The sequence below is a fragment of the Lissotriton helveticus genome, chromosome 7, assembly GCF_964261635.1.
Source record: "Lissotriton helveticus chromosome 7, aLisHel1.1, whole genome shotgun sequence".
Taxonomy (NCBI): Eukaryota; Metazoa; Chordata; class Amphibia; order Caudata; family Salamandridae; genus Lissotriton; species Lissotriton helveticus.
This window is the reverse complement of record NC_136068.1, coordinates 1,552,711,136-1,552,735,549: the sequence shown is the minus strand read 5'-3', so window position 1 is coordinate 1,552,735,549 and position 24,414 is coordinate 1,552,711,136. Positions and strand designations below refer to the sequence as shown.

Here is a 24,414-nt window from a genome sequence, read left to right as displayed (position 1 = left end):
AAAAAAGTCCCTGGGCTTTTGTCAGGGTGGGTTTGTATTGTTAGCACTCCCTTATTGACGTATTTATGTGATCTAGTGCAGCATGCAGATTCACTTAAATCATGCTCAGGCAGTGAAATACTTGCCAAACTGGCTTTTTCCTATGACTAGAAATAACATGGCAAAAGGTGCCACCATGTGGCTTCTCATATTTGACAAGCACATCTCTCCATGTTGTGTGACTAATCACATGCTACACATTGTGAGCAATCAATTGGCATTCATTAGTGTCGACTTTACTCATAATCATTCATCTCACCATGGGATATAAACACAAAGTCATGCGAGTCACGCCTTTGTAGTGCACCTCTGTCTCGCCTCAAAAGCTTGCCAGGAGTGGGATCCATCACACAGTCGAATGGTTTTTGAGACTTAGACTGAGGTGCTCATGATCTACACAGAGCATCAATCCTCGAACTCCACTCCGGGGGGTTTGGGATTCACACAACTAATCAAGGATGACCGGCTGAGATAATTAATAGCATACTGTTTCTCCACTCACCCAATGTGTGGGAAAAACTAACCCCACGGGGGTTGGGGGGGCGAGAAGGGGTTGGCCTGTAGTCAAACTCTAAAAAAGGCAAGTAAACCTATTTGCCAATTAAGGTTACGAAGAAAATCCACACTTTGTACTTGTTATCAGAACCATTACTGTTATTAAGAATAATGTAAAATCAGCATACAAAGGAACTTACTTTGTCAAGGGACCCTCCCCTCTTTGTCATCTACTTGCCTCTGGTCTCCCTGGCTTCTGGTAGCAGGTGAGTGTGAATTTGTATCTCTCCCGGGGCCCAACTGGTTTCAACTGGCCTCATAAGTTAGTGGCCAATTTCGGGGAGAATATCCCTTACTCAGTGATAAATGGACTGCAGCCTTGTTACTGGCAAAGTGCGATGCTCATGTCCCTGGTTGTGTGAGCACCGGACAGAACTCTGAAATCTCCCAACGCAGCACGTCTGGATGTGACCATTAGGGCCGTCTAGTGTTCACTGTGCAACGGGCCCTGGAATGATGGGAGATGTAGTCTCCTTATACATGTGTGTCGTCTGCGGGCCTTATAGTGGTGAGAAGTAATTCCCCAACATTTTAGTGGGGTACAGAGTACGCAGTCAATCAAATCTTGTGCAGCCTTTGAGTGAATCTGCATGCCGCTCAAGATAACATACATATTTCACTGTTAAGTGCTAAAAATACGTACCCACCTGATAAAAGCCTACGACCTTTTTCAGGCCATTAGTTTAGGGTTGAAATATGTTGGTGTAATTGGTGAATGTAGGGTCATAGTACCATTGTACCCTAAAACCCTGATTGTATTATATACTTTTCATCAGTCCCATCCATCCCACTAATAAAGGGATACCTTAGGAGTGGATGAGGAATGTTTACCTGTATGTTAGGCCCCCTATGTAACTTTTTCCAGAAGTTCTCCCAGGAGTACATTTGACCCCATCCTGACTTTTAGGAGTTAGGGTGACCCAATGTTGAAGAATGCCACTATTAGAGTGGGTGAGGGTTATATTTATAAAACTGATTTGTTTTCCCTTCCCACTTCTTTAGAAGTGGTGCAGCATAGTTGTGCCATGTAATTGTTTGTCCCCGTTGATTTTGGTGCCTTTGCTCCTGTTGGATACCCTAATGTTAGTAGTATGTTTATATAGGGAGGACGTATCCATTTACCCTTGTGCTAAGGATCTCTCCACCCATTTTTAAAATCCTCCACACCTTTGTTTTAAGAACAAAATGGACCAAAACAATTGAGTTTGTTTAGATGGTAAAGATTAGCTCCAGACTAGATACTTGTTCTGTTGATGTCAAGCCATAGGGTAAACCTAGTCCTGGTTTACTTACTTGACTAATGTATTTAATTTTAGGTGGGTCTCTTTATCGGTTTGTACTTTGCTGCCCTAACCTGTCAAACAGCTGGTAGCACTTACTTATAGGCAGGCCCACTGGAATTATGTGATTGCTGTGTTTAGGTGTCAAATTGATATTTACGAGATAAAAACCTTCGCTGATGCAATGTAACATGTAAAATAACAAAATACTGTAGTAATACTGCTTAAAAAAGTGCCACATTACACTGCATGAAATGCTTTTTATTTCTCCATAATTTAGTCAACCCCCACACATGATTTGGTACTGCCATGGTGCATAATTTCAGAGAAACTAGTTAAAGGCGAGCCCTCAATAATATATATAATGATATAAGAAGTACTCGAAGCTACTTTCTAGTCCGGTTACACACAGCCCTTCCTGTATGGGGTATATAAAATCATAGTTTTCTTTGAGTTGTACATTTAGGAAGAAAATGCCCCTGTAGGACAGGCCTACCGGGAAAAAAATGTCCCCCACAGGAGGGCCCTTCTAAATCTGACGGGGCTGTGAAAAGTCAGTCTCGTGTCAGACATTTCCTGTGGGTGACTGATTTCTTCCCAGCCATAGCGGCATTACGTTGCGCCACCCTGGCGTGAAATCGGCCGGTTTCCCTACAGGCGAGTCCTCCTGTGTAACACGAAATGCACCTGTTGGGCGCTTTCCCAGGTGCAGCTTCACGTCACCTGCTCGGTGCTGGGCACGCGCCTCGCCCTTTACTGTAAAGGGCCACTCCCTTCCCTGGTATAGTCGAAGGGTTTACTGAAGCACTGAAGACACCGACGGAGGTCAAGGAGCTCTCCCAAAACCAGTTCGAACACAAAAGTATTTTTGCTATGATTCCTCCCTCCGTCATCGCAACGTAATCAATTGTCTGAAAGAATGAATTGAAAGAAAGAAAAAAAGGCCCTTTACCTCCTTGTCTACTGAGGGCGCAAAAAATTGTAGCGCTCAAGAAATAAACCCAGAGATAAAGGGAGATCAAGATCTTAGATGCAGCAAACTACTCAAGTGGGGGTTTCAGTAACATTACCAAACACGTATTCTCAGAGGAAACAAGCATCGGCAAAGCAAATAAATCTGCCCATTAGGACCTACTGGCTCTGCCAAGGGTTGTTAGCGACGCTGTACAACATCCCTAATGTTGTGCAGCATGGCTAAAGAGAATACATGTGTCTGTACGCATCAAGAGTGGGAGTTGAAAATGTAAATACTTTTTTTTTTAAATAGTGCAAAAGTGTTTTTTCTTTAGTGATGTGCAGCCGGAGGAAGCCAGAAACCGGTCCTAGGATGCTTGATTCCGGTCCAGGGAAGACATGGCTTGGCAGTTCGGGCTGGACTGTTCCCATGAGGCACAGGGTCAGACTGATTTGCATAAGGCCATGTCTGAACTGGGGTGGCGGAGTGAGCTAAAGAACGGTGATGGATTAAACCCAGATCTGTGACTGGGGGTGAATGTTTTGCCATTGTGCAACATTCCGTCCATCATCTTGTTTGTTTTGCTGTTCACCCTATGTGGGAAGGGTATGCCAGACGTGGGTCCCGTGCTCACTACGCCACTGGAGTCAAGCTATCCTGGCTGAAGATGGCTGATAGCCAGAAACCGGTCCTAGGATGCTTGATTCCGGTCCAGGGAAGACATGGCTTGGCAGTTCGGGCTGGACTGTTCCCATGAGGCACAGGGTCAAGACAGATTTGCATATGGCCATGTCTGAACTGGGGTGGCTTGGTGAGCAAAATAATGGATTAAACCCAGATCTGTGACTGGGGTGAATGTTTTGCCATTGTGCAACATTCCGTCGCCGTGGTGCTCTTGGGAGAGCATGCATGCGGGTTAGAAAACAACACAGGGGAGAAGCATATGAGATGAGCATAACATGGCGGGCAGGGAGAAGCACTCCGGTGGGGGAGAAGGGGAAAGAGCAGTACTTGAGGGAGACAGCTGGAAAACACATACATTCTCATGGAACACTTCACCAAAAAGAAACAAATAGTGCTTCAAAACTGAGGAATAAAAGAACACAAGTAATGCATCCGTGCTCCAGGGGAGGAAAGAACGCAAGAAAAGGAAGTAAGGCCCACACAAGCTGACAATTAACAAGCATTGGCAAAACCAATAGGTTTCGCCTTAGGGACCTATTGGTTGTGTCTAAGGCTTTTAGCGATGCTGTGCAACATGGCTATGGAAGAAATAGAAAAACAACAAAGGTGCTGTGACTCAGCCTCTGTGAAATTTTGAAGGCGTGTGCACCATGCATGCATGCATGCACCTACAAAATGCGCAGGTGCCTTTTCTCTTAATATTTACTTACCCAAGTTGGATTGGTAAAGAAAACAAAAGGGTAGTGCAAAAGCTTTGTTTCAACAAACAAAAAGTGCGATGGGTGGCAATAAGGAGAGTGGGAATGGAAGCAACATGGAGGGTGCGGTTGGGGTGAAGTATCATGCTGGGCAGGGAAGGAAGCAACACGTTGACAGGAGAAGTACACAACACAGGCGAGAGAGCGCAACGTAGATTGCAGGGGGTACATTCACCTGGGCAAAAGAGAGCACAAGGTGGAATGGGGAGAAGCACACTGACAAGAAAGCAATGCAGGGGCAGAGGCACATTAGGACAAGCACAACAAAGACTGGGTGTGGGCAGTGCAGTCTTCACACATGGGGCCCCATGCAAACCAGAATGTAACACTAAATTTCTGTTAAACATTTTTATTCCTGTGAATGGTGGTGTAGGCAGGGCCCAGTGCACTGATTTGCCCGGGTGGCCTATAATGCTGTTAAGAAGGCCCTAGGTGGGGGAGAAGCACAAGAACAAGAGCAACTTGGAGCACAGTGGTTGGACGAAGAGATGTAGAAGAGGAAGACAGCTGGAAAACACATGTGCTCATGGAGTACTTAACCAACCAGCCCCTCCCAAAAAAAGTGTGCTTGAAAAGTAAGCATTCGAAGTACACACATAATAAGGCCAGGCTTCAGTGGAGGGAAAAACGCAAGAAGAGGAAGCAAAGGACACACAACCAGTTTTCCAAGCAGGATTGACTCTGTTCAGCAGTTGCTCTATTAAAAGCATACCACGTAATGAGATGAACACTACGTTTTCTTCCCACCGCACAGTAATTAATGTACCCAGTGAGCGCTCGCCCTAGGGTTCACAGCTACATCCTTCTCAACATTCATATATTGATTTCCATGAAATAGGAGGACAGATCAAAACATAGCTATAGATGAATATACTTGATACCTAGATGCATAGTTTCATGTGAGAACAAGTTACTCAAGAGTAAACAGACTTCCACAAAAACAATAATCGAGTAGTGAGTTGAAAACGGTTGTTCAAAAAAATGTGGATCATTTAGGACAATTGAGAGCCCTGTTGAATGAAAGGGTGGCAGTGGTAAGGGTGGTGGTGGTTAGGGAGACCTACCAAAAAGGTGATCTAAGAGCCAAGTGTTTGATGCACTATATCAGGCGCTGTTAGATAACATTAACCTTTCGCTAACTTCTGAGGGAATTCCGTGACTGCTGAAGGGATTAGTGGGTGACCTTTTGACCACATGTTGGTATTCCAGTAGGGTAGTCAATGTATCATTTATTGATGGAGCTATTAATAGGCATTATTAAATCTGATAATATAAAACTATAAAAAGCACCAATAGCACAATTAAGTACAGAAAGAAAAGAATGTTATATTTTCAGCAGGTGCGCCAACCAAACGAGCTATAATCACTTTCACAGACAGACAAACTGCAGTAGGAAGGCAAACGCGCTGAGCTATTATTGGTTTTGTGTCTCGTGGATTCCACACAAGCGCACACACTCCTGAAGCAAGTGCACGAATTCGCTGAGTTCTCCTATATGTGATCTACACTGACATACAGATCTCTGCAGCAGGTACATCAACCCAATGAGCTAGAGGCTGGTTCGCATGCTCGGGAAAAAAAAACAGAAAACCTAGCCAGTTGGTTTTAGATCTTTGAGTGTGGGGAGAGGGTGGTGAAGAATGCTTTTGTGTCCCGCCTTGTTCCACCTGTTCTTCAGGAAGCCAAATGCAGAAATTAGAAAAATCATGAATGAATATGCAGTTATTAAAACTAATGAAAACTTTAGTTGAGGCCATGTCTGATCGGCAGGGGTTGAACTTCTTTGTGTATTGACAGAAGGCAGACGTGGTATTTGCAAAAAAACCTGTTTGCTTTAGTTGTGTAGAGCTAGATTGTATGTGAGGACTTAATTGTGCGTGTGTTTCGCTCTGCATTTTTACTTCCTCTTAGGCTCTGGGAGGTGACCCAAGCAGAAGAATGAAAAAAACGGAAGGTTAAAGTCCTCCCTCGGCGGGGCTGGCCCTCGGAGGCGACGCTGCGCTCCACACACACTCAGCCGGCTCAGCTGGGAGCGAGAGGCGGCGGCCAGGCAGCACCTGTACAGCAGCTCCGTGGGACGGGGAGGACCAGGGAAGGCCAGCGCGGGGAGAGCAGCCGCCCGGAGCGGGCCCAGACTCGTGGAAGCAGCGCCTGGGCTTCGAAGGCTCCATGCGCAGATGGCGCGCGCCCTCGCCAGCCTCTGCCCGGCGGTGCCGCTGCTAGTGACGGTAAGAGCTCGCGCTTGGTGTGGGGCTCCGCTGGCACGTGCCGGAGGCCCGGGGGGTGAGTGGGCGGGAGTCTGAGGTCACGCTGAAGCGAGGGCTGTGACCCCGTGTGACGTACGGGCTCGCGCTCAAGAACTTTAACTTGTAGTAGAATGTGGACAGCCTTTCTCTTCAGCCGTGCTCATGTTACACTGCTTTCTACACATCTCACTCAGTCGTAGTGTTGAGACTCTACCATCTCTAGGTGCAGGCGGACATGTGTGCACTCGTGTTCTCAACACCTGTGGCCTTCTATGCTTTTACTTAGCACAGTTTTAATGAAGAATGGATCTCCGCAGAGCTGGCCCGAACCAGCTCACTCAGGGAAGTCCCACAAAACCTGCACAACTTCCAGCTTAAAGCGTAGCCCACTGGTACCCAAATGTGCTGCTAGTAACTAATTCTCTACAGGTGTCCATGACTGCGATAATGGAGGCTGCCTTTTCTCAGACTTCCCCTAAGACCTCTCTAGCCACCTTTCATTGGCCTCTCTGAATTATATGCCTTAGACGGACTGCCTACTCTGGAGCTATGGCCAACCCTACTGTTACATCTGTCTTGCATCGACTACCACGTTCACCCAGCAGCTCTGGAAGAACATCCCCCTGATCTCTTGCTGAGGTTCACCCGGTTGCCTGTGTGCTGTGACCATCCCTTAGCTCTCCTGTTGACCATCTTCACGTCCCACCCCATCCATGGCCCTTCCCACTCCTGGTACCCGATGAATTCCACATGGAGGCTGCCTGGCCTACTGAGACGTGTTTTCCCATCAGTCCAATCCAGCACTCCTCGTATTCATTCAACAAACTACTCTTGCAGTGGAAAAGCACTATAACCTGTTGGCATATGAAGCGCTATCTAGTGCTAAGAAGCTGGCTCTTGGCCTCCAAATAGCTATATATTTTCCATCCTTAAGGGGCTAGTAATATCACACTCCATTCACATGGGCAGCCATCAGTAGCAGCAAAACTCAACCTTCATCAAACTCTGCCAATGAACTGCACCTTCACAGAGGTCTGTGTAATTAGTACTGTTTACTGTGTGATTTTGCTCTTTTCTTTCTATGGTATGTGCACCTCTCCAGTATATTGTTAATAAGATATGTTTGTTGTATAGAACACAACATAGGGCAAAGTCCTGCAGCACACAAACCCATACACACAGTGCTCTACATAATGGGATTTAGCAGACCACGATTCAGTACAGTCCAATATTGCATGATTTCATCATCATAATGACAGCCCAAAAAACAATTTGCTCAGCTTTAACATTGTTGGGGGCTACTATGATTAGGTGGGTAAACATTTTATTGTGTAGTTTATATTAAAAATCATGTCTTAAATAGTAAAACAACCTGAAACTCACAGCCAATCATCAATTAAAATCCATACTCATGAAATCGTATACATTGCCCCAAATATAGTTTATTTAAACTGGGCCTTCAGACGCAGCTCTACCAGTGAAATAAATTCAGTGAGACGCCCAATGTGTTTTTTTGCATTGGGAAGAGTGTGATTTGCCCAGAATCACAGAATGTTGAGCCGACACAGAGACATAAAACTGGTTCCCTAGCTCCAAAGTCGGCAACTATGGGCCGTTACGTCATAAAATCATCACTATGTTCTCCGGAATTGTGGAATATGTTATTCCTGACTAATTCACTATCCAACTTAGACCAGTACTCGGAAGGTCATCCTCCTATTTAATAGCAAGTCCCAGTTAGCCTTGTGCAGATTTCAAATAGACTAGTGTCCTTATTAAAAAATAGGCTAACATACACACAAAGTTTTTCAAAGAAGTTGCCCCTTTTATTCTCTGCATCTCAATTATAGTTAAAGGATGTCTTTAGTTTTGTGTTTCCATTGTGTTGACAACATAGGGTCCCTAGACACAACTCCTTCCATAAAGAAACACCACTGAAGAATCCTAGCGTGCATTTATATTTATTATGGATGACTTTTATAGAAAACTCTTTAAAATTCAAGACCTAACTTGTTTGCTATTATCCTGAACTTTTTGTCCTCTCTTGAAATAATTGCTGATTTGAAAATAACCTGTGTAATGTAAACTCGTATATCTATAAATGGTCGCGCAAACATGCATGTTAAAGAGACTAACATTTAAATCATTTAAAAAATGTAAGAGCTTTGTGTCCTTTTATAGACAAAATGCTGTTCCCCAGTGAGTAAACTGATATTCACACCACTTGGACAAATGTATCTCCAATTTTATGCGAAAAAACAACAATCAACATCTAAAAATGTCTAGGTATCTTTTGCAAAGTATCTGCCATGTCACATCGCCCCTTATAGAGCATTTTATTCAGTAATGTTTGACTCGTTTGTGAAGAAACCTTCTTGGTGAAATCAAGAATGTATGCAGTAAAAGTTGCCGTATATAGCAAGTGAGGCAAACACATAATTAAAAAGAAAAGGCAGTGAAATTACGGTAGCCTTGGCTAGCTTGCCAGTTTTCATGCTAGCTGGAGGTAGGACTATTCCCCTAATTAAATGAGCCCTTGACTTGTGGCACAAGTGTGATGACAAAACTGCATCTGTCCAAGATATGCACACCGTAACATCTTGCACCTTCACATCTGAATGAGATTCGAATATCAAAAAGCAGCCAAAATGATCTGTAGTATCTTACAAGTTGAAGATATTTATTAATTTTCTTAACATGCGCTTTAGTACTAGCACTCGCTTTGTTGAAAGCCAGGGCTTTAAGTGGGCTGCGTCCCTCTGGTTCTCAGACCCGGTAGTAATTAAAAATAAACATTGAACGGAGCCCCCATATATTAATGTGCTTAACTTTTCTGGCAAGTAACACTGATCGATTTCTGAACAATTGATGTATAAAAACGTTCAAGTAATCAACATCAGGGATTTAGCTCTGGTTTGTATTTCACGTTTTACTTAATCTTACACCAAAATACCGTTGGAGTGGCGCACTATATGGATCACAAAAAATCAGTTTGTGAGTTTAAGGCTCACCCTTAACTACATAAGCCACGCCCCTTGTAGAGACTCCGCCCCGCCCTCGTTTGCATCCCACTTAAAGCCCTGGTGTGGGCATTCTCCTTTAGGCAGATAAAGGAACTGAGACCAGGGCAGAATGCTTTGCACAGAAATCACCAAATTTTAGTTTGGTGGGGAAGATGGATGAGTGGGTGAAAGGATGAGTGAATGAATAGGTTGATGGACGGGTGAAAGGATGGTATAGTAAAGGGATGGAAGGACAGGTAAAATGATGGCAGTGGAAAAAGATGATGAGTGGGTAAAAAGACCAGTGGCCTGATGACAGAGAGGATAGATACATGGATGGATGTATGGGTAGATGGCAGAGTGGATAAATACATGGATGGATGTATTGGTGGATGGCTAAATGGATGGGTGACAGAGTGGATGGATGGCAGAGTGGATGGTTGGATGGATTGATGGCAGAATGGAAGGCCGAGTGAATCGATGGATGGATGGATGGATTGATGACAGAGTGGGTGAATGAATAGATGGCAGGGTGATAGATAGGTGGAAGGATGGATGTCAGAGTGGTTGGATGGATGGACAGACTGATGGGTGGCAGAGTGGATGGATGGAATAGGGAAAGACTGAGTGATGGTTGAAAGAATTAAAGGATGACAGAATGTAAAGCTGAAACAGTAGATATCAGTGAATGGATGTAAGTGTAAAATGATGAATAGATGGATGATTATTTAGAAGAGACAAGGGGGCTCTTCCAGGGAGGGTTGGGCTCACTTGTTTTGCATGATTGGCGCAACTAAAAGTTTTAGTTCAAAGTGGGGTTATTCTTATTTTCGGGCTACTCCCTTGGTTGTAAGTGCCTTGGGGGACCAGAGGGTGGGAGAGGCGTGCATCGGCTCGGCCTCTCCTAGCCCAACCCCGCGCTTGTTCTTGTGAATTATGCGGGTTTCCGTTTTCGCAAAACTCGTCAGGCCAGTTACTTGAGATAGAAGTGATCCGAGCGGCCAGAGAGCGGAACACTGCGACATTCTTCGCAATCCTGCCTCGGGGGAAGAGGCAGAGCGACAATGAAGGTCGAGAAACCAACACCGCTCTGCTGAGGAAAGAAAGAAAGAGACAGGCCTCGGCCAACACCCTCTAAACTGCAGAGTGACGGCCAGGCCTCACAGTTCCCTCGTAGGGCCGTGGCGCGCGGCAGGTGTGGAGGGGGGTGACTTCACATGGTCCCATCACCCCTTCCCAAGCCCCCACCCGTTTGCACGCGCCGTGGAACCACTGGGAGTAGTCCAACGTGTAAAAAAGCGTGAAACGGAGTCTCGTGAATCTGTGAGGAGCTTGACCCGCACGCACAGAGCGTGCGAGGAGTTCAGTGTGCATGGGCACAGTGTGAGAAGCGTGGCGCGCATGGGCAGTGTGTGCGGTGTTTGACGCTCATAGAATGGAGTGGAGTATTCAGCACATAGCGTGGGCCTCGGGGCAGAGTGAGGAGCTAGGCTGTGCGTGGACGAATGGTGTGAGGAGTTTGACGCACGTAAACAGTGTGGGGAGCTTGCAGGCAGTGTAAGAGCTTGTTATAGGTCTAGGGAGCTTTTTGGCACATAGACACAGTGCGTGAGGAGCGCGGAGCGCGTGGACAACGCCAGCAGCAGGGCACGAGTCCTAAAATAAGAAGTGGGGGGACGATGATGTCACGACAGGAAGTGACGTCACAAAAGGTGGCTTGCACCATCAGACTCATTGCCTCCTCTCGCTCACCCCTTAGATGCGATTGCATCAGAGAAGCCAGACCGTGATCAGCGTTCTGAATGAGCTCGGATCTCGCCCCAGAGAGGCCAAAGAGTGAATGTGTGGCTCCATTTGCTCCAGTAATCGAGCTCCTGGTAAAATAAGTGGGATGACGCCGTCCACCCGCGTGGTACCCAACTCGAGCCCTGCCCAGCAACATCTGGTAGGGAAGGGATCATGGCATTGCCTGACTAGTTTGAAGTAATGGACAGAGTGTGAGGAGCTTTCTCTGCCGTCATAGTTAGATTGGGATTAAAAATCGGCCCGGGCACGCTAAAAAAAGTGGCCCACATTTGAATATTGCTTTTTCCGCAAAACACTGCTTTTGCAACGTTTATAAAAAGGGGAGGGAGGTGGGGTGGGAGATTGGGGGAGCGTTAAAAAAAATGCACTGATTAGTTTACACTGGTGAAACACACCTGAAACCAAGTGAGGCCACTTCTGCTCAGGCAACCTGCCCCCGCTCAATATTAATGGCCCGGGCCAGCGAGAGAAAGGGAGTGACACCTCTGCTGTTGATAAAAGGGAGGTAATGGACGCCCATCAACCTCCAGAAAGGCCACTCGGGCACCTACGGGGCTGATGGCGGCATCGAACAATGCAGAAACCGCCCAAATCAGCCCCCCAGGCTGCTCAAAAAGCAGCCCACAGCTGGGATTCGGATACCGGCCCCTCGGGCATTGCCCAAGGGCCCACGATACCAATCCGACGCTGTCAGCGGTGCACGGAAACTGCGAGAAACCTGGTGCACACGCACTGTGAGGAGCTAGGGTACAGTGTGAGAAGCTTGCACAGCGATTGACAGAGAGTGTGCCTATGAACAGACAGCCTGCGGGGATAGTGCGAGAAGCCTGGCACCGTGAGGAGCTTGAAACATATGGACAGAAAGTGCAAGGAGCTTGGGGGCAGTGTGAGGATCTCGCACAGCCACGGTTGACACTAGCTTCCACAATCTGCCGCCCTGGCCTTCTTAGGTTCCAAAGCCCATGCTCGGCTCTGTCAAGGAATTAGCAGGCTCGGCTGATATTTTGAAGACCCCAAAGCCGAACACATAGTGCGATATCTGCAACCCTCCCTCAAAAGCATGGTTAGGTACTTAGTGCACACTGCAATAAATAATCACGCCACACAAATTTTGTTGGAAAACAGTTTTGCTGCAGGTTTATTTCATACATGAAGCATGCCAATGTGGTGGGTTAACTTATCCAAGGGCAATCAGCGGTGACTGCCCGATGAGCCAAACCTCACAGTGGCCAACTCAATTAGTGCTACCATTTATGTGGGGATTATTCCCCTTAAATACCGAGGACCACCAGTCCATGACTTTACTCACGCCTTTTTAGGGGTGTAGTTGGCAAGGCCAGCCCCCAGTTGCTCAGGCTTACAACCGCCCGAAGGTCTAGCGGGGCGTCAACGTTTTCATCCAGGGTCCTGCCGTAAAGACTCCTGGGGTTTAGCATAGGGCAGCCCTATTGTGCTCCTGAAGAGGACAATCAGCCTCCGGATTGCCCTGTAACAGGAGGCAACATCCGGTGTTGGTTATTTCTTGTGGTGAGTGTAGGGGCCCCTTCGGGGGGCAGTTTTCTTTTGCCTCCTGGCAGCGCCCGTTGCTACTGCTTGTCTCTGTGGGTGCTTTCTTGTGTGGTGCCCCGACGTCTGCAATTGAGACAAGGGCAAGTCTTTACTGCCCCTGCCTCAAGGGCACCACGCAACACAACAGTGGGGGAACAACAGCAAGAACCAGGAGACCATGACGACAACCACAACTTGACTGGACTGCTTGTCCAGCGAGGGAACCAAGAGGACGGCCAGTGGGTGGGGCAGGTATAAATACCTGCCTCCAACGCGCTAGAAATGACCCGGCTAAGTCTCCGAGACAAGGGGGACACCCATAAGGGGTCGCAGTCAGTGGAGCGTGGGGTGTGCTGAAATGCGGCACTAATGTGGCCACCCTCTTAAGAGGGCGCACTGCGTCTGCTGCGGGCAGCCGCATATTGTATTTTGACTTATTTTCTTCATTTGCTGCAGACACACCCACACCTGTGGAGACTAGGTGGAAGCGCTGTCCGGTCACCTTGCTTTTATCACCCCCTCCCTTCTCTGCTCTCTGTTAACTGGCCAAGTGGGATCAAGAAGGGGTGACTTAGAAAAGTGTACATAGGAGGCCACTGAGTAATGTCACATCAGCACAAGTAATGACAAACATGCCTACCTAGAGGCCCTGTAATTATTGCCGTCATGCTTATGCCTGGAGTCCTCGCACCTTCAGCCCAAGCATTCAGCAACCGCTCCCTTGTCTCTGTCCACACTTCAGCCATCCCATCATGCACCGCGCACTTTCATTCCTGCTGTGCCTTCTATTGGCTGTCAAAGACAAATTAGTCGGGGTGTCGGGAAGGGGCAGGCGTCTGTGGTGCAAAATGGAAGATAGGGTGCGCTCTACTCAGATGGCGGCTCTAGAAACGGGGGCTCCCTGACGTCAGCCAAGGTATATTATCATGGCCACTGGAATTATGCAGGCGGGGAGCACCAAATTATGCGGCACGGTTGACTAAATTATGCGGCAAAAAAAGGCAAATTGTGTGGCATAACTTGACACTTTTCTAAAGCATTACGTCATTATTTTGTCATTTTTCCACATGGTAATACTGTGTGGCAAAAATTCCACCTGATTAGTAGTAATTTAACGACCACATGCAGAAAGATGCAACTGAAAGATAACTAGTTAACCTTTGCAAAGGACCTCCCAGTGTGTGCAAACACGTTACCTCGTTTTTAGTAACAGTTAATTAATTTAACCAAAAAAAAAATGCTGAAATCTGCAGGATATGCAACAGATGAAGGTTTATGTGACAAATTTGGCATATGCAGAATTGTACAAAAAAAAGCCACGGGCGCAGATTCTCATAATTCCAGTGGTGCTGGCTAGGATGGAGGGTAGATTTGCGTGACTTCCCCAACATGGAGACCACAGAGTTTAAGGACCTTGTGCTTATCCCTTGAACACACCACGACATGTGTTAAAGCACAATCACACAATGGATGTCAGTTCAAGCTCAAAAGTGATAGGTTTAAAGGCAGATGCCGCCTCACCAGAAGACGGGGCGTGGCGCCTGTGCTTTGTGCACAGTGTGCTCATGTGGAACCAGTGGCATACCACAAAGTGATTGAGCCAGGGCTTTCAGGGGGTTAAAAAAGTGAGGCCCATGTAATTAAGGGTGTGGCTTAAACACCTTAAGTACATTTCTGTGATTCCCATAGTGTGCCATCCAAGCAGCAGTTTGGTTTCTCGCGGTCCTTTCTGTTACTGCATCCAGATATATAACACAATAACTGACATAAACCTAAAACCATCTAGGACTATTGGCTTTGTCAATGGTTGTAAGCTGCTTAAGATAAATGAATAACAACAATGATTTTGTTTTAAAATTGTGAGACTTAATTACATTATACTGCTTCCTGTTAGGGGGTCTGCAGAGGGTCTCCACCACTCTATATGTATGTTCACTCTGTTAGACGTGGACGCACTTTTTCTCCCCACGTCTCCTCAGTCTGCATATCTTACTCCTTATCTCTTTCCTCTCTATCACCCTCTTTTCACTCTCTTCTGAATGTTCTTCCTCGCAGCCCCTTCACTTCACCAACCCCAAATACACAACCCATGCACTCTCCCATAAGCACTGCATTTTCTTTTTCTTTCGCCCTGACAATATTTGGACAACTGTGCAAGCGGCTTGCGTTATGCCCCTGTATGGAGTTAGACACACCAGCCACTTGTGTGCCTCATTGGCCACCATAAGAAACAACTACATGTCCAAACTAGCACAGGCCATCACCAACGATCACCAAGGTCTGTGTAAAGGGGGTTGGTATTACTTCCTACACCAGTGGTGAGCAATGCTTTTATAAAGGCTCTGAATATCTTGCTCATAAAAGCCTGCCTGCAGGGTCTGGATTGCTTTTCGTGGCTGTGATCAGTAGTTTCTGCATAAAATTGGTCTGCATGTAATTTTATACTAGCGATCAGCAATGCCTGAGTAAACGGTCTGCTCAGGGCTTTAAGTGGGATGAAAAACGGGGGGGGGAGGGGGGGGTCTCTCAAAGGGGCGTGGCCTGTGTAATTAGGGCGTGGCTTAAAAAGTAAGCTAAAGATCTGTGATTAGCATAATGTGCCCCCCAACTGGTATTTTGCTGCTTCTGTCATTACATCCAGATATGTATTACAAAAAGTAATATTACACCTACAACAAGCTTGGGCTATTGGCTTTTTCCAATGGTTGTTAATTGCATACGATAAATAAGCAACAACTATGGATTTGTTGTATAGAATATTGAAAATGCCTCCGTTCTGAAATGATGAGACTGTGAAAGAACTATAACAAGTCTCTTTGAAGTTACATCAAAAGCAGAGAAGGGTGGTTTTGTTGCAGAGTTAAGTTTTTTTTCATCCTGGGGGCAAAAATGAAGAGCCTGTTAGGGCCCCGTCTCAGCACCTGCTTTTTTAAAACTGCAGCTGCTGAGCACTGGCAGGACCCGGCCCACTTGTTGCCCTGGGTCTGCGTTTCTTTAAATAGCAGTGCCTAGCAATGCCAGCATAAAGGCTCTGCATGTAATCCCAATGGTCAGCATTGCCTGCCTCTAGGCGCTGTATTTCTCTTAACGCCTGTAATCCGCAACGCCTGTATAAATGACTTGTACCTTTTTTACACCTGGGTTCAGATATGCCTGCATACACTGTTTCCGTTTCTTTGTACACTGGTTAAGTAATACTAGTGCAAAGACAATATGGTCCGTCTTACATATTGCAGTAAAAGTCACCAGTTGTTCTCACTCTTTGTTTAGGGTAAGATGCGGCCATTTTTCGGTATTATGTGGGCAATTTTTACACTGCCCGGCATTTATAATTTCCGAAAGAAGACCTTTTTTATGATTAATTTCTTGTTTGCAGCAGAATGTATCCACTCTGTTAATCCAAGCTGAAATAAACATTTGGTATTCATAAGCGTCTTGGACAACCGAACATGGGGTTTGGAGAACTTGTGGTAAGGTTATCGAGGGCACAGTAGCCCTGGCCCTCAGCACCACACAGGTCCTGGCTAACCGAAGTTGAACTCTTGTACAGGACGACCTGCTGCTGTTCATTAGCTCCCTGTACTGAGGGGGGCATTAGAAGACCTTCTGACCCAGGGACCCCTCCACTTCCCGTCCCTCATTCCATAATGAGGCCAGAGGAGTTAGCTTATCACCATCCTATGTAGCTGCTCTAAACCCCTGAAAAACACTGTTACCCATGTTATTTAACCAATCTCTGATTGCATTTTATCAATAACTATTGATTAACATGCTGCGACCTCAACTCTTCGCTCTTTAGAAAACAACGGAGTGGCAGAGGGCTAATAATGGCTGCCATAGGCCTTCTGGGCAATCATTCTTATTATCCTTTCGATGTTACCAGTTATAGCGTTTATTTGCTTCTGTCGTGAGCTATACCTGCTGGTTAAGGTGCAGCCTCATGTGGTAGGCACTCACCCAAGGGTCAGGAAGACATTTTAACAAGAGGGCCTTTAACAATTGATATAGCCCGTGGCACTGGGCTTTCATTTTATATTGGGATGGTTTAGCCCTATGATTTATTGAAGTGGTACATCTAGAGCAGAACAGGGAGGCAGAAGCATCACCTGAACGACCGGTCCGTGCACCCTTTTCTTCCTGACTGGTCAGAAATCCACTAATACTACAGAAGGGAACAAACCGCAAGAAAATTAGATGTATGAAGAGGATTCTGTGCTCAAACCATGTTTGTTTTTGTGTCTGTCCGTTTAATTGAAGAAGACCGCCTGCCTTTGGGGGTGGAATGTCCTCATAGCATAAAAGCCCTTCCACTTATGGCAATATTGGCCATTAAAGCCCCTGTCACTTGTTAAAGGCCCTCCTCATGGCTATAACGTGATGGCCCAATACATGGTTCAAGGTTGGGTGATGTCACTTCCTGTGTTGTAATTAGTAGGGTCACCGGAAGTGTACTGTCACTTTCTCATGCTCTTCTGATTTTGGTGAAACTATTTGGACGCCACTGTAAAAGGAAATGAAGATTGCAGCATCACACTGTCTGGCGAAAAATGCACTATTAAAACAGAGAAGTGGCTTTAGAATAAGAGGCCAGAAGAAAAGGAAAGAGCAACAAAATATTGTGCTGACTTTTAGCAGGTCTGATGCGAACAGAAATTCTGAATTAGCTTTGGTGGGATTACAGATACTGGTAGCCACATTTAGAAGTTAGCCAAGGAATGGCAGCTATAACACCCCTACATCTGGTCATGTCCACACAGGGCCGGACTGGGAACCCAAAGCGGCTCTGGTAAGCTTGTTGGAGCAGCCCCCACATGGTGCCTAGTGAGCGAGCCTGACCACTACAAGTGGAGTTTGGGGGGGCAAGTGTGAAGCACTGTCAGGCTCCGGGGGGCTGGAAATGAATGTGAGTGGATTATGCTTGCTTGCTGCTTTTGTTACAGGGGCAGCAACACTGCAGAACCAGCCCCCACCCTTCCAGCCTCCGGGGAAACGGCTGATGCCTGGTACGGTCAGTCTGCCCCAGTTTCCCCACATGCACTCTGGCAGCAAGAAATGCCTGTGGCATTTGCTAACTGGAGGGTGTGATAAGGTCGAAGAAAGTGTTGGAATGCTATTTATTTCATTTGATAAATAACAGACCCAGTGGTATTGTTACTTATTGAGTGCGATAAATATCACCTATTATGAATTTCTGGGGAATAACATTTTTATTTTGATGTTTTATGCACCAAAATCTGCATGATACAGTAAACACTGTAGGCTTTTCCCCTGTTAAATTTTGTCACTTTTGACCTACTGAACTTTAATGAAGGTTGAGGTATTTAATGCCTCTGATAATGATTGGATGTGTTAAATACCTAACAACTCGTAATTCCAACCTGTGCGTAAGCATGGGTTTATGCACAAGACATAGTTTAATAAGCAACTCATAATCAGGCCCTAAAAGTGCACAGCATAAAATAGTGGGTAAGTCAGTTAATTTCGTACGATTACTTGTGAGTTTGTAGTAGGTTAAGGACATGGGTAGTTAGGAAAAGCTTGGCATGACATTTGTAGAACCTAGTGGGTGGTAGTGTGTCCACGGCTTCCCTTTTTCTTGTTAAGTAGCATTTCTACAGTTTTTACTTTGTTTGGTTATTTCCTGTGTTGGTGCCAGTAGGTAAATCAGATGTAAATATGTGGTGGCTACTCAGAAATGTAAGACACATGTTTCTCCGCCCCCTGTTCAAGTTCAAGTTTAGAAATTTGTATAGCGCACTACTCACCCATAGGGTCTCAAGGCGCTTGTGGGAGGGGGTGCATTATTTATCGAATAGCCAGGTTTTAAGTTCCTTTCTGAAGGAAATGTGGTTCTGTGTGAGGCGGAGGTGAGTGGGGAGAGAGTTCCAGGTCTTGGCCGCCAGGTAGGAGAAGGATCTTCCTCCCATGGTGGATCTGTGGATGCGCGGAACTGCGGCAAGTGCTTGGTTGGAGGATCTTAATCTGTTAATGCAGTGCCATAAGTTCTTTGTCTTTTCGAGGCACTATAACTCAGTTGACGACATTCAGAACTAAGGAGTACTTTGCTCCCATGATTGTAATACAGAGATAATGTACCTTCATTTTGTAAAGAAGCGAAGTCTGCTGATGTAGGCTCACTTTAGTCTAGTGCTTTAAATGGGAAAAAATAAGTGCAGGTATTCATCAATTTAAGCAGTGAATGGAGGAGGGGCAATTGTGGGCGGGTTAGAGGTGGAGCTTGGAGGAAGGCATTTAATGGGAGCCACATTTTCTTAGTGCCAATTGTGCTAGATAAATCAGAAATATTTCTGCTATCTGTAGAGTATTTGGTTTTTCCTCCCATGTTCAATCGGTTACGTTTATTATTGTGGAAATGTCATACAACGCAGAATGTCTCTGAGGCACATATGAAACATAAAAGTCATTTGCCCAGAATCGCAGGATGTTGAGCTGAAGCTGGGACTCAAACCTATTTCCATAGTTCCTTATTAGGCAGCTCTGACCCTAACATTACATCCTCTCAATGTTCCTATCTGGGAAAGATGCCTCTCAGCCTTTGCAAACATAACCCCCCCACCAAGGCCTGAAAGACACTGGAGCGAAGGTGCGAACAACAGGCACACAGCAAGGCCAATTCACTAACTCTCCCCCTTTCCCAGCAAACTATAGCTTCAGGGTGCTAGCCTGGACAGGGAGCAGGGAAGAAAAGCAGAGAGACCCTTAGGCACCATCCCGTCGTCCAATATCCGCCTTCCGAATCTGACGCTGGGTAGTGTGTGAAATCCCCCCCCCCCCACCCAAAAAAAACAACACTTGTGCTGAGAGGTGCATTCAACTGGGGTATCACTCTATAATTAGATTTTTAGGGTAGGGTAGGCTCAGTGTCCCGAGTCCCACACCTACAGTGTGATTGACTGGGCAGGGTCTGATTGGACCCTTAACTTTTATTCACAGAAGGCCACAGGGCATGCACAACCCTAAACAGCCCTTAAGTGATGCAAATGAGCCGCTGCTGGATTGCTCAGCAGCGGTTCCATTCAGAGGTAAAGAATGCCCCTCCCTCCATTCTGCCTTCTCTTTTTCGGCAGCAGCTGAGCAGAGCACTTTCTGCGAAGCAGCACAGCCCCCAATGCCATCAAGCCTGCACTGCCTGACTTTACCTTGAGAGTACCGGTACTGTCCTTGGCGAAGGAAAAGTGCCGGTACTCAAAGGGAGAAAAATAAAAAGTGATGGTACTCCGTACCGTTGAGTACCGGCCCATTTAAAGCACTGCTTTAGTCTCAACCCTGTCTCATGAAAAACCAGTTAAGAAGTCTATGGTTAGCTGGTACATGTCTACGTGTAATCGAATGGAATAGTCTTGCTGCTTACTAGCAGGTTTCATGGGTTAAACGAGTTTGCATCCTAACCTCTCGCATTCTAGTTGCATTATAAATAAGTCTCCTAGTTTTCTATTTTCCTAATATTTGTTTTAAAAAGCAGAAACATACAGCAAATTGTTTTTCTTCTCCATAAGTCGCCATGCTGTCATCCAAGACTGCCGGGCCAATAAACTTTCAGACTGACAGCATGGAGAGGTTACAGAAGTTAGGAGATGGTCCTACATACCTTTGTTTGTGCGCATGTTTATACTTCAATGCTGATATTTTCAAGAGTGGGTCGTTTTATTATATATTTCTGCTTTTAGTGCTAAACCCCAATAGACAAGTACACATTTATCAGTTAAATAAAAGAGGACGTTTCCTACAAACAACTTCATTTGTTTGTGAAACACAAAATAAGTATGGATAAATACTAGTAACATTGGCAGAAAGTAAATATGGAAAAATCAGACGTAAATGTTCAAAACATTAAACCCGTAAAACCAGGAGCCCTAATTATAATCAATGGTAGGAGTTCTAGAAGTGTTTCCAACCCTCTGAAGATGGCGACTGAGTAAGTAGCTGCTTCAGTCAGTGTGCAGGATTTGAAGAGTGTTGCGTTATGTGTTTTTTGTGTCATGCGTGAGACCCAGATGTGCTCCAGACCATGCGGTAACGTGCGTTGTATACAGGAGCAAATGAAAAAGGAGTGTGATGGATAGGTGCACATGGTGACTATAGGAAGCAGAATAAACGTGCACTTTGATAGGTGGTTGAATCCTAATTGAGGGAACAATGCAGTGAAAGCGCCTGGATACCAAACAGGTGACAAGAAGCGCTCTGCAAATCTTCTGATTGATTGAAATGCCCACCGCCTGCCTCATTAATATTATTGTGCCCGGAGACGGCTTTGCGCAGTAGCACATGCTGTGATGGTGGTCTGCATGGGGCAGTAGCCTCCGCCTGGACATCTCTATTTGCAATGTACTGACATTGCCACTCATGCCCTTCAAAGGGCCAGGGGTCACAACGCTACCAAAGTGGCGCACAGTGAACAATATGGGGAGGGGAGCAGGCCGTCTGCACAAGCAGAGTCTTAGAGGACACTGGCAGCGCACACTTTTCAGATGCTTACTGTCTGCGCTCAGGAGTTAGTAAACCAGTTCATGCTTTGCAGCTGCAAACCTTTAGCCAGGGCCACTTGAAATTATGTGATTGTGTAGCCGCAGCGATATTTGCATAGCTATAGATTTGCCACATAATCCATCATCTGCTGCATAAACTGCAGATTTTCACCCAAAAAATAGTTTTAGCTCAAACGTTTCAAAAGTTACTAAAATGCAGTCACACCTGTTGCCGCTCAGTGGCAGGCCCTTTGTAAAGCTGGACTGGTCACCTTTTTGTTGCTTATTACTACATGTGGGTGTTAAATGGTACTAATGAGGTGCAACCAATGCCCAGAGATTGTTTCCAAGTTTAAAAACAATGAATTAATTAAGTAATACTAGTACAAAATGTGGCGCAGTATGCCACATAATTTCCCTTTTCTGGTCACATAATGTACTTAACCTCACTGCATAATTTGGTCCTATCCTGCCGCATAATTCCAGTGATCTTAGGCCATTGGCGTGCTCTAGAAGACAGGATGCAGTGAGTGTGCACTCGCTGCTCGCAACTGCCGTGATCTGCTTTTCACAGGTTTTAATCCTGGTAAGGTCCACCCATCCTTCTCTCCTGCCTAAATTGGTAAATTGATTAATATTATATTGGGTAATTTGAGCACCTGGTATTTTGTAGCACTTAGTAGTAGTAGTGGTGTGTAAGGGGCTGTACAAAAACCGGTCTCAAAGAGGGTAAAACCATCCCTTTGATTCGCCTTCCTTGGGTTTTAGGGCAGTGCACTGCGTTTTGTAAGGACCGGGACGTATTGCACTGAATCCGGCTGCCACTTTGCCTTTGCAAAGTAAGACACTTTGGCTTTGTGAATGCACTTGGTTTTGTGACCCGACCCCGGTGGGGTATCAATGAAATGAGCGCCCTGTTGAATGAATCCTTTCATACCCCGGGCACAAAGCGCGCATTGTGCCAGACAAGGGCCGTGCCCAGCTCTCTGATTGGTCCACACAGAAGAAAGCGGCGCATCCAGAGATGCGTGGGCTTGAGTGCCCATGCGGGGCGCAGGGAACCCCGGGTTTGGAGATCCTTGGCCCGCAGATCAGAAACCTCTCGTGCGCTGCAGACGAAAACTCTGCGAGTGTGCCATGCTCTGAAGTATATTGGTATATTTTCATGACCATCTTTTCAAAACTCCCTCCAAAACCCATGTTATATAATATATACATGTTCCCATTGAATGGATTGCTGAGCACCATTTAAAGTGTAAACGGGTGTTGGATCGGGGTGTTTTTGACGAATCCAGACCCAGGACCTCGTAGACACGGCCAGGCACACTCGAGGCATTTCTACTAGCGCTTGTATACATGAGACCCACACACATGCTGTTCACTTTATGCAGTCTGGAAAGGAACGTAAAAATGGAAAAAGCTACGTTAGAGTAGAACAATCACGGAGAGAATACTTTAAAATGGTCACAAACTAACGTGGTGACAATAATTGTTTTCAAAATAAATATTGATGCGGGAGGAGCTACGTAAGTGCACGCTACAAGGAAAGCATTCTTGCACCCTGCGGAGTGTTGTTTTTGAAGTGGCTCAGGGCATCAGATGTTCAGAGCTCTCTCGTGTACGTTTAACCCCAACACGTGTGCATTCATCTTTTCAAAAGTTGTGTTCCCTTTAAGTGGGTATCCTGCCCATAAACCGTCTCTCCGGCATCGCTGTCACGCGAGGCTGTGTCGATGCACACTTGAGGGGTCGAGAGTGACGCCTAGGGTACTTCAGCTGAGGTCAGCGTGCTGTGGTACAGAACCACACGTGCTCATCTGAGACAGTGAGACCATCCGTCCGCGGGAAGTCACGACAGCATGGCAGCTGTCACTGGCAGGCGCGGTGCTGCGACAAACAAGTATATACCACCTGGGTAATGACAGGGTGTGGGTCTTGTATCCGCACTGGTGCCAGACTGCACGGCCACCAATTACAACACACCAACTCCTACTAATCAGACGGCACGGCCACCAATTACGACACACCGTCACCAATTGTCGCACACTAACTCCTCTTAATCAGACTGTAAGACAACCAATTACCAAACACGAACTCCACTTAATCAGATTGTACGGCCACCAATCACAGCACACGAACACCTCTTAATCAGACTACGGCCACCAATCACAGCACACGAACACCTCTTAATCAGACTACGGCCACCAATCCCAGCACACTAACACCTCTTAATCCGACTGTACGGCCACCAATCCCAGCACACTAACACCTCTTAATCAGACTGCACGACCACCAATTACAGCACACTAACTCTTAATGACCCCTCCCCCCCCCAGAGGCGTTGTGCCCTCGGCGGTGTAATTCACGAAGATAACATAATCAGTAGTGGTGGTTCTAATCGTAATAGCAGTACTTGTGGTTGGCTCAGTAGACGTAGTAACACCAGGAGAGCGATAGGTCGAATCACTAGAACTAGTGGCAGTAGTACTAGTAATGAAAAGTAGAACTGCAAGTAGTAGTAACTCTATTAGAAGTAGTATTATTGGTAGGAGTAGTACAACTAGTAGTACAGATAGCAGTGGTAGTACTAGTAGCAATAACAGTAGTCATACTAGTAATAGCATTCCTACAATTAACAGTAGCAGTACTACTATTAAAAGTAGTAATACCACTAGTAATTAAGGCACTAACTGCAATAATAGCAGTACTTGTGATAGCCTTAGTAGGAGTAGTAACACCACTGAGGGCAATAAGTTGAATCACTAGACCCAGCAGCAGTAGTACTAGTAAAGACAGTCGGACTGAAAGTAGTAGTGACACTATAGGTGTAGTATTATTGTAGGAGTAGTACAAATAGTACTAGTAACAATAGAACTGATAGCAGTGGTAGTACTACGGGGCTTGAAAAATCATAAAAATGTTACTAGACCTGTAGGTCTAGACACTTGAATTATCTACTCTACCTAACTGAAATGTACTTGACCCGTGAACTGGTCTCAAATTGTGTGATCCTAGGCAAATATTCTGTATTGCGGAGTTCCTTTTTTTTCATTAT

The 24,414-nt window shown here is 45.9% G+C and overlaps 1 protein-coding gene across 1 annotated transcript in view; it reads left to right on the top strand.

Annotated features, from left to right (window-relative positions):
• The window catches only part of PTPRH (protein tyrosine phosphatase receptor type H), a 779,225-nt gene that overhangs the window by 20,350 nt on the left and 734,461 nt on the right, over positions 1 to 24,414 (top strand). The window contains exon 2 of the mRNA XM_078655031.1: positions 6,183 to 6,499. Coding sequence (XP_078511157.1) covers positions 6,449 to 6,499 — 51 coding nt within the window. The 5' untranslated portion in view covers positions 6,183 to 6,448. The remainder of the gene's footprint in view (positions 1 to 6,182; positions 6,500 to 24,414) is intronic.